Source organism: Oncorhynchus keta, chromosome 22, assembly GCF_023373465.1.
Source record: "Oncorhynchus keta strain PuntledgeMale-10-30-2019 chromosome 22, Oket_V2, whole genome shotgun sequence".
NCBI classification, from domain to species: Eukaryota; Metazoa; Chordata; class Actinopteri; order Salmoniformes; family Salmonidae; genus Oncorhynchus; species Oncorhynchus keta.
In genome coordinates, this window is record NC_068442.1 from 4,055,455 (window position 1) to 4,066,733 (window position 11,279).

The following is an 11,279-nucleotide window of genomic DNA, read 5'->3' on the forward strand; positions in this document are numbered from 1 at the left end:
TTTCAATGTACCGGTAGGCACCTGCGGCTTATAGACATGTGCGGCGTATTTATGTACAAAATACATATTTTTTATAATTCAGTGGGTGCGGTTTATATTCAGGTGCGCTTAATAGTCCAGCAATTACGGTATATAACAAAGTATTGAGATAAACTTTTGTTATTGACCAAATACTTATTTTCCACCATAATTTGCAAATAAATTCATTAAATATCCTACAATGTGATTTTCTGGATTTTTTTTCTCATTTTGTCTGTCATAGTTGAAGTGTACCTATGATGAAAATTACAGGCCTCTCATCTTTTTAAGTGGGAGAACTTGCACAATTGGTGGCTGACTAAATACTTTTTTGCCCCACTGTATATGACTCATCACTAATTATATCTCAGGTCTAAGAACAGTTCCTTGGACTGTATGGTATAGTTTCTGCTCTGGCATGTACTGTCAACTGTGGGACTGTCACACCCTGATCTGTTTCACCTGTTTTTGTGATTGTCTCCACCCCCCTCCAGGTGTAGCCCATCTTCCCCATTATCCCCTGTGTATTTATACCTGTGTTCTCTATTTGTCTGTTGCTAGTTCGTCTTGTTTGTTCAAATCAACCAGCGTTTTGTGCCTCTCTTTCCAGTCTCTCTTTTCTCGCCCTCCTGGTTTTGACCCTTGCCTGTCCTGAATCTGAGCCCATCAGCCTGACCACTCTGCCTAACCCTGACCCTGCTTACTGTCTGGTACTCTTGCCCCACCTCTGGTTTACTTACCACTTCCTGCCTTGACCTGTCAATCGCCTGCCCCTGTTGAAACATGGTTCGACGTGGTCTGCATCTGGGTCTTACCTTCATACCTAATAGGGACCTTATATAGACAGGTGTGTTTCTTTATAAATCATGTCTAAACAATTAATTGGCCACAGGTGGACTCCAATCAAGTTGGAGTGACATTTCAAGGATGATCAAAGGAAGTTGGATGCACCTTTGCTCAATTTGGAGGGTCGGGGCAAAGTGATGTGAATACAAATTTCTGTATTTCGTTTTCAATACATTTGCAAAAGATTCTAAAAACATGTTTTCACTTTGTCATTATGGAGTATTGTGTGTAGATGGGTGAGAAAAACATACATTTCTTTGGCTAACCTGTACCCACACACATTGATTCGGTACCGGTACTCCATGTATATAGCCTCGTTATTGTTATTTTATTGTTACTGTTTTATATATTTTCTTAAAACTGCATTGTTGGTTAAGGGCATGTCAGTAAACATTTCACAGTAAGTCTAGACCTGTTGTATTCGGTGCATTTGACAAATAAAATTTGATTTGATTTAATCCATTTTGAATTCAGGCTGTAACAACAACATGTGGAATAAATTAAGGGGTATGAATGCCTTCTGAAGGCACTTTATGTGTGTATGTGCAGTCCAATTCTAACCTCTCTTCCCAGAGGACTAAAAGCAGGCTAAAACATCTCTTTTAGAGTGACACACACACAGAAACCACTTGCACACACAGCAACTACTCACACACACTAATAAATAAATAAGTCCACTGCTATTCCTTAATAAAGTTTACCATGTATTCTCCTTCAATAAAATAGATCAAATATAAAGTAGGCTATAACTAGTTATAGAAAATGTACATGAAGGCATATTGTAGTAAAACAAAATTCCAGAACACAAACACACACTGTAGTGGGTACATACGTAGGGAGCGCCTGCGTTTGTTCATCAGGATTCGTTTCTTTCTCTTATTAAGCCCAGCCTTAGAGGGTGACTCCTCCTTCAGTCTGCCCTGACTGGACAGCTTAGAGGAGCTCTGCTGGCTGAAGTGGGTGGGAACATGGCGCGCTAGCCCCCCCTGGGACGCGAAACTGGCATTGCAGCCCCCGACCACACACTACAGTGGGAGAGAGAGGAAGAGAGAAAGAGAGCGAGAGCAAGGGTCAGTGACAAGCAGGTCACCATCTGGTAACAATGCTACAATTTCTGCAGGGATCGCATGCATATACAAAACAATATATGCACTCACTGTACTCTGGATAAAAGTGTCTGCCTAGTGGAATATATTATTAAATTACCTTGAAGGGTTTGTCTCCGCTGTGTGTCAGCATGTGTCTCTGGAGCCAGCTCTGACTGGTGGAAGGGGTGTTGTACACCTTACAGCCCTTCCACAGACACACAAACACCTGGAGGAAGAGTGTGAGAAAGTGAGAAGGAGAGAGTGAGATGGCATGAGCAAGAGAGTTGAGAGAGAGGAGACAGAGAAGAGAGACAGAGATAGAAAAGAGAGGGAGAAAGAGTTGGATATGGTGGCGAGATAAAGATCAGACAAGCAAAAACTATTTTAGAAGAAGTCGCTTCTCCAGACAGCCGTTTGCGGAATAACACGTGGGTCTAAAGAGGAATACAGAGAGGGAGAGTGATCCCACAGAGACACACAAAGCTTAAATACTTGTAGCCTACAGAACAGCCTGTATTACCCTGGTTCTACCCACCCCTCCTCTTTGTCCATCGACATGCATGCCCCTGATGTGTTCAGCCAGGTCAGGGCTGCAGGTGAAGCAGAGGCCACACTGGTCCCAACAACAGGTATAGCCAACCGCCTGGCCCTTGGTAGTGGAGTGGCACTGGGCGGCACTGCCCTGTCCATTCATCATGGCTGGGGTGGAACGCCCGCTGGATACCGTGCTCTCCATGTCCATTAGGGTACTGCTGACACTGAGAGAGAGCAAGAGAATGAGAAAAAAATAGTGATTGAGAGGTTAAAGAGATGTTACAATTAATCACTGTAGCAAACTGACCAGAGCAAAACAGTCCAGCAGTTGTGGTAGTCTCCATCTCTATATTATCTCTGTCTTTAGACTGTGATCCACTACTAAGAATTAAAGAGTGCAAAAGAAGTAGACATCTGTATTCTATACATGACAGTAAAGAACAGGTGTGTAAAGATTCACAGTATGTTGGAGCATTGTTTCTAATGGAACAGATTGTGTGTGTGAGTGTGCACTCAAAGCTGTACATGCACCTGCTGCAGCGGCTGATTTGATACACATGCCATTTCTGGGGGTCTTAGACATGCATTATGGTCAGGGCATAACATGAACACCCGCCACCCACCAAATGCGGCTACATTTAGGTATTGGCTGTTAAGAACGTTTATTTCACAAACTGGGCTGGTGGTCAATTTTTAGGGCTCTACAGTGCGAGCATTACAATCATAAAAATAAAATAGAGTAAAAAGTAAAAGTATGAGTTATGATCAAATGTGGAATATGTGATTTATAGCAGAAAAATATAAAAGTACTGCATATCTGCTGTTTTGTTTCATACCTGCTAATCACACAATGAAATATACATCATGCCTGGCTGGGGAGTTAAGTGCTGATACTGATAGATACATTTTTAGAAGTGCAATGCACAGGCCTAAAAGTTAGTCTAAATGATGACTTGAAATTCTTCAAAGTGAGACTTTGTCCTCATGTTTCTTGGTTATTTACAATGTTTTGTTCACAAGCTCGGTTGTTTCTCAATGTTAGTTTGAGTCTGATGCTTCAACTGATAACAAATTACAGCTACTACTCGTTAGAGCCAAAATCTCACTCACTCACTCACTCACTCACTCACTCACTCACTCACTCACTCACTCACTCACTCACTCACTCACTCACTCACTCTAGGACTGCCCCGTAACCACGGTAATCTCCCACCCTTAAATGGGAAGCTGAACATTTGTGACTCGTTTCAGGACCCAAGGCATATGTCGCCTGTCACTACTCCACAGGAGAGCCAATTGAACGTAAAAAAATTAATTGTTGGCAAAAGTGTGTTTTTTTAAAACTTTCATGTGCCTTAATAACAAACTTGTATGCTATCTGTATTTATTATGAGCCTAGTTGGTTTAGCCACAGAAAAAGTTAGCATCCTTCCCGCTAGCCATGATTGGCTGAGAAAATGACTGGGCTGGACATGCCGAGAGATGAGTTTGGACTGGTCTGCCATGGAGCATGCTTCTGTCTATTTGAACTGATCAGTATGTGTAGGGTTCTTTTCTAACACGGCATGTTTTGAAAGACATTGTAACGTAGACTCTGAGAGTCGAGAAGCAGGTGCAGGTGGTAAGTTTAATATAACAAAGAACATGGAATGATACAACATAGGAGTAGCATCTTGACATGAAACAGTACTGCCTGGGGAAAGAACCTAAGGGAGTGCCAGATAAAGGGGAGGCAATTAGTAAGGTAATGGAATCCAGGTCGTGCCTCATGATGAAGCGCAGGTGCGCATAATGATTGATGCCAGGTGAGCGTAATGATGGTTTCCAGGACAGGACAGTAAACATGCAATGTCGAACACCGGAGGGGAGGAGCAGGAGTAGATGTGACAGATATCACATAGTAGATCTGCATAAGTGCTGCTCTCCACTTTCTGGAGGACCCCGTTTTGAAATCAGTGGAGTTAGAGTATGATAGCTAAGGAGATGGATTTCAGATATTACACATTTATAATTGTGTCAGAAAGTTGTTTTCATTTCAAGTTAATTCTCTCTTTCTCTCTCTCAGAGGACCTGAGCCCTAGGACCATGCCTCAGGACTACCTGGCATGATGACTCCTTGCTGTCCCCAGTCCACCTGGCCGTGCTGCTGCTCCAGTTGCAACTGTTCTGCCTGCGGCTATGGAACCCTGACCTGTTCACCGGACGTGCTACCTGTCCCAGATCTGCTGTTTTCAACTCTCTAGAGACAGCAAGAGCGGTAGAGATTAGAGGTCGACCGATTAATTGGAATGGCCGATTAATTGGGCCCGATTTCAAGTTTTCATAACAATCGGAAATCAGTGTTTTTGGGCGCCGAATGTATGAAATACTTATGTAATGCAATACATTTAACATTAATTACTTAAAAATCATACAATGTGATTATCTGGATTTTTGTTTGTTCCGTCTCTCACAGTTGAAGTGTATCGATGATAAAAATGACAGACCTCTACTAGTAGGAAAACCTGCAAAATCGGCAGTGTATCAAATAGTTGTTCCCCCACTATATCAGTTTGCAAACAATGTTTAAAAAATATATATTATTGAGTTAATAAAGCCGCATACAAACAAGGCAGCTCCGAAAAGCAGGTGTTTCAGCTTAGCTCAGTGCTTTCTGTGGTGGGGCAGCCAGCAGAAAATACAGAGCATAAGGGTTGATAATGTTTTCTAGTCGCGCCATGATTGGTTCAGTGTTCTGTCACTCATGGGGACACTACGTCACCACCAAATCGAAGGGTAGAGCTTGAAAATTCAAGCCTCTTGGGTGCTACGTGTAACTTTTTTATTTAACTAGGCAAGTCAGTTAAGAACAAATTCTTATTTAAAATGACGGCCTACCCCAGACGATGCAGAGCCAATTGTGTGCTCCCTATGGGACTCACAATCACGGCCGGATATGATAAAGCCTGGATTCTAACCAGGGACTGTAGTGATGCCTCTTGTACTGAGATGCAGTGCCTTAGACAGCTGCGCCACTTGGGAGGCACTTGCCATAGAATTACATTAGAGGTGCCCATTCAAGAGATTAGCCAGAGATAAAATTACGTCAAATCACGTTATGCTAGCATGCTAGTAGTCATCATGAATCAAGTGGACAATCTACTGGCAAATATTTTTCAATCCTTGTCATATGAAGATAAATATTGAAGAGAAATGATAGATAAAAAGTATCGGTAATCATCAGCCACTGGAGATGAACATTATACATTAAGTTGGAAATCACAGATTCAACAATGAGTGGTTTAGAAGGAATCAGTGGCTAACTGCAAGCATTGCAAAGCAATCACTAGCCTGATATTCAGTGGAGTGGGTGTGTAGTCCCAAGCTGTACATAGTCCATCTGTAAATAGCCCGCCCAAGTTACCTACCTCATCCCCATACTGTTTTTATTTATTTACTTTTCTGCTCTTTTGCACACCAGTATCTCTACCTGCACATGATCATCTGATAATTTATCACTCAAGTGTTAATCTGCCAAATTGTAATTATTCGCTCCTATGGCCTATTTATTTCCTACCTCCTCATGCCTTTTGCACACAATGTATATAGACTCTTTTTTTCTACTGTGTTATTGACTTGTTTATTGTTTACTCCATGTGTAACTCTGTGTTGTCTGTTCACACTGCTATGCTTTATCTTGGCCAGGTCGCAGTTGCAAATGAGAACTTGTTCTCAACTAGCCTACCTGGTTAAATAAAAATACATTTTAAAAAGTCTAAGTTTAAGTGGCTCTTTTCCAAGTTTATAAGGATAAACATTCAAAATTGGCCATGGTGTTAATCCAGCATTACTTCTGCCGCGCTCAAAACAACTGGAAATTTGGAACTGGGAAATCTGACATCAGTGACTTCAAGATAACTAGAAACTCTGAAATAAAACGAGCTCCGACCGGGAAAATATGTTTTGAATGGTCATCCAACAGGGAATTGCAAGTCAGGAACTCTTTCTAGAGCTCTGGCCTGAAGATCACTGACGTCATCATGATTCAACCTTGTTTTTTTCCCCCAAGTTCCCTGTTGTCTTGAAAGCACCATAAATCCAGAAAATCCCAGACTTTGATGACAAAGTTTAATGATAAAATTTGCCCACGAAGGACCGCCGCACCACCTTCCTGTTCAAGTGAGAACAGCACAACAAGGTGATTCCAAAGCTACCAAACATACTAAGTGTATGTTGTTTAGTAAGCTGTTAGTAGCCCATGTGGCTCACCCAAATATTTTGGTCACTTTTCTCCTCATAATTTCACCTACTGTTCTGACTTGGTGGTAAACATGTAGCCTATAGCCTGTTTTAGAGAAATGTAATTATCGAATATTGTAAGAGTTTATTGTCTGCTTTATATGCCCCCTTTATTTATCCTACGGTGCTGACTTGGTGTACAGGGAGAACACTGTAAGAACGGCCCATGTTCTGAATTCTGTCTTTGTACATTTCAAAAGTGTTGAACAAATACTTACATTGACTACGACCGTCCTAGCTCTCTCATTAATGTCTTCATTTAAATTACGGATTGCCTTTTATCCGCTCGTCGCCCCCTTAAGGCATAGTTTGTATATTTCAATTGTCAGTAGAAACCACATAGCCATATCAGCTATGTTTTTTAAAAGGCAGTAAATGAGGCTGAATTAACTGTTTTGCTGCCAGACAAGTCTCTGCTGATAGCCAGGTGTAGCAGTGGTAAGATGTTGGGACTGCTGTTGGTACTCTGCTATTGGGCTTTATGTAGGCCCTAACAGTTTGTGGGCACCGTTTGTCTCTGTTATAGTGCATTTTTTAGTGTCGTGTTGTGGCTTTGCTGGCACGTGTCCCCAATATTTTGGGGGGAGTTTGAGCCACCAAAATGTACATGCTAAAATAGCCACTGAGGCCATACTGTTGACAAAAGGCCTCCAAAAAAGTAAATTAATCCATATAGCCGAATAATAATTCATAATAGATCAATGTTTTTCCATACATTTCATATCAATATAATCAATGTTTTTCTCATATAGTAGAAATATGTGTCAATCACCCATGGACTGGTTCATATTTATAATGGACTCTTCCATCCTAACTTGAGTTCCCATGCTGCCGGGTTATGGCTAGATTTTTACGAATTATCTTTGAAAGACAGATTTTTTGGTGCAATTTAGGGGAAATGGAATTCTAAGCATCACTCCAGTCAGAAGAGGCTCTGCAAAGGTTTGTTTCAATTCATTTGCTAAGGCATCGCGCTAGTGGTCCAGTCTACTAGAGGGCCGAGGTTCAAGTCCTTACGCTTTGATCACACTGACAGCGTCATTGCATGTCGGTAACAAACTGTGTGTAGACGGCTTGGCAGAAATGGTAGCAGAAGGTGAATGTTGAGCTTTTGTTGCACACATATCCAGATGATGCTGCGTACTATTTTGCACAATGACGCTGTTGATGTGTTCAAAGCGTTATTTCATCTCCTGAAGTTGTTTTCACCTTTCGGCTCTTAGGTGTGTGTGTGTGTGTGTGTGTGTGTGTGTGTGTGTGTGTGTGTGTGTGTGTGTGTGTGTGTGTGTGTGTGTGTATATATATATATATATATAGCCGGATGGATAACTCGATTCAGTCAAAGTAGAAAGATTGAAGGACTCCCAGCTAGATGGAGATGCGCTCACCCACATATTCTGGTAAGTGAAGTTTTGGGGCTTTAAAAAAATAATAATAATTGCTCTCCCTTGTGTGAACTACCGCTAATACCTTATATCCAAGCAAGATGACACAGGCACTGTATGAAGGTATGGAAATCTGGATAAGACCCAACACTACAGGACAGACCTGATGAAGATCACCACTCAGGCAGAAAACCTCAGCAGCCACAAAATGGCACGCACGCACACACACCAAGCAGCACTTAAGAGGATCCTAAGAGGGGCCCAGACAATAAATATAATGTATTAATAATCATATCAAATAAATCCAATTAATTTAAAAGAGTTATATTCTTTCTTCCCTTATCTATTTTCCTGCCTCCTTGTCTTCTATGTGGTGATGTAAAGAACTTTACTAGTGATGGGAATTTCAAGTCTTTTCAGTCTGCATTTGCAATATCCTTCAAGCCAGCGCCAAACAGCTCTGGGCTGAGACTGGCATTAAAAGGTAATACATGTTGATAGTTATAAACTGGTCTGTCTCTGCCTTGGGCCTCAAAATCCGCACCCGAATGAAGCCTAAATAGAAATGATTTGTGAAGCAAAATAGGTTAAGTACATTTCTTTAGCACAAGATGTGGCATGGGAGAGAGGGCACTGGATACAATGTACTGGATCATGAATGCGCCAGCATATTCGCAGAAAAACTTTTCTTATAGTGATTAGGGTTCTAGCTGAGTGTGAAATCAAAACATATGCCGATGTTTGTCTATACATATTAGAAGAACCAACCTGTCCTCTGAATCCATCCGGCTGAGTGGCTCTCCGTCCGAGGATGACATTTCTACACTGGCTCTCCTCTTGTCCCCAACCGCAAGCCCCCCGCCTCCTGTGTTTGTTTTCTCTTCCGCAGACTCCGGGGCATCCTCACTGGTGGCTTTGCCTTTCACGCAACTCACTATAACAGGCAACTGGCGCTCTTCTCTAGGCTCTTCTGGTTTCATTTCTATTTCATTTACCGTATCGTCAAAAACATTATCACTGGTATCAACATCATCCTCCGGGCCCAGGCTATCTTCCTCTGATTTGGCAAGTTGGCATCCCACCACCACGTCATCATTCGCGTCCCTTGTTGCTGCTGCGACTGTTGTTGCCACTGTCACCACCACTACCGCTTCCGCAGCCGCTACCGCTCCGACAGCCACGGCCTCCTCTGCAGCAGGTTTCGCATCCCCTACTTCTCCATCTTGCACGCACTCCTCAACCGCTTCCGCCATTTTCAGCGGTGCATCAACACAGCTATCACCTGCCTCATCTTTCACTGCTTCTGGATCTTGCTGCTTTTCCTTTTCGGTCGTTTCTGTAAGCATTTCGCTGTTTTCCTCGCTCAATACGGGAGTCTCCAACTCAGAAGCATCGGTAGCCATGTTTGCAGAACACCAATGGCTACGTTCACGATTTCCACAGCTATTGCTGTACTGCCCATCGTCATTTGTCGCACGACTGGCCTGGTGTACACATTGGACAGAAGCGTAGCGGGGCGGGGATAAATAGTGACGTCATATTTTCGCTCCTTGACAAATCACGTGTGTGAGAAACGGGTTTGCAAGGCTGCCTGCAGATATTTGAGATTGAACGGATAGGTCAATCGCCGACACAGTGCACAATTGTATCTCAGTTGCAAATGTTTTTAATCACGGGTCTAAAAACGGGTAGCAGTACGCCAATCCAGAGCTGTTTTATCTGTGACCACACGGGGGAGCCATTGCTCTAATTTTAAACCATCCGTTCTCGGGGTTTCCTTTGAACTTCACCTTACTATACCAGTGACATTCCATTGTTATATGCCGAGTGCAAAAACGACCAACATCTCATTTAAAATCATATGGAAACACAGGCAGATTGTAATAATAATGTGATCACTTTTAAGACCTTCGTAATGGTCTCCTGTAGCAGTTTTACCTCTTAGGCCACAACTTCAGCGTTGGTTTGAGATCCATTCAGTTGTTTATGGATCATCCAAGATCACATGTGCCTGAGTTTCTTATTGTTCTCCAAGAAACTGGAAAGTAAAATAAACACTATCTGTGTGTAAAGGACATCACGCTGCTTTGTTTAGCAAGGACCACTTCCTCCCAATTCACCCTTACCTGGCGTGAACTTGGGACCTCTACACAACCACACTGTGTACTGCTGTACACAAGCTTCTTAGCTATCACGCCACCTCAAAAGCTAGCTAACGAGGCGATGCAAGAGGGACACTTAAGGCTGAGAAGGAAGTTTCCAACATCCCCATGTGCTACATGTGGCATATTTTGTTCAATACAATAGTGTATTGTCTAACAGCCCTCAGTTAGGATGGTTAGGTGTAAATACTAATCATTTTCAATACATCTCTATATGACAGAATAGTAACCACCACCAAACGACCACTGTGTAATATCAGAAACATTTAACATTATATACAACAGATCATATGCAAATGTTCATATCCCAACTCTAATAATAGCATTGTTGCTTGTTATGGATGTGCATTCGGAAAGAATTCAGACCCATACCCTTTTTCCACATTTTGTTATGTCACACCCTTTTTCTAAAATTAAAAAATGAATTTAAACAATCTACACACAATACCCTGTAATGACCATGTCATTTCTACAACTTGATTGGAGTCCACCTGTGGTAAATTCAATTGATTGAGCATGCTTTCGAAAGGCACACACCTGTCTATATAAGTTCCCACAGTTGACAGTGCATGTCAGAGCAAAAACATAGCCATGGAATTGGCTGTAGAGCTACGAGACAGGATTGTGTCGAGGCACAGATCTGTGAAAGGGTACCAAAACATTTCTGCAACACTGAAGGTCTCCAAGAACAGTGGCCTTCATAATTCTTAAATGGAAGAAGTTTGGAACCTCCAAGACCCTTCCTAGAGTTGGCCGCATGGCCAAACTGAGCAATTGGGGGAGAAGGGCCTTGGTCATGGAGATGACCAAGAACCAATGGTCACTCTGACAGAGATCCAGATTTCCTCTTCGGAGATGGGAGAAACTTCGAGAAGGAAAACCATCTCTGCAGCACTCCACAAATCAGGCCTTTATGGTAGAGTGGCCAGACGGAAGCCACTCCTCAGTAAAAGGCACATGACAGCCCG

The 11,279-nt window shown here is 42.4% G+C and overlaps 1 protein-coding gene across 1 annotated transcript in view; it reads right to left on the minus strand.

The window, feature by feature from the left end:
• LOC118400944 (zinc finger protein AEBP2-like) overlaps nt 1–9,640 on the minus strand; it is a 49,874-nt gene extending 40,234 nt beyond the window's left edge. The window contains exons 1-4 of the mRNA XM_035797984.2: nt 8,918–9,640; nt 2,488–2,710; nt 2,071–2,178; nt 1,697–1,889 (exon numbers count right to left, since the gene is read on the minus strand). Of these exons, the coding sequence (XP_035653877.1) occupies nt 1,697–1,889; nt 2,071–2,178; nt 2,488–2,710; nt 8,918–9,552 (1,159 nt within the window). The 5' untranslated portion in view covers nt 9,553–9,640. The remainder of the gene's footprint in view (nt 1–1,696; nt 1,890–2,070; nt 2,179–2,487; nt 2,711–8,917) is intronic.
• Nucleotides 9,641–11,279: the final 1,639 nt, after the last annotated feature.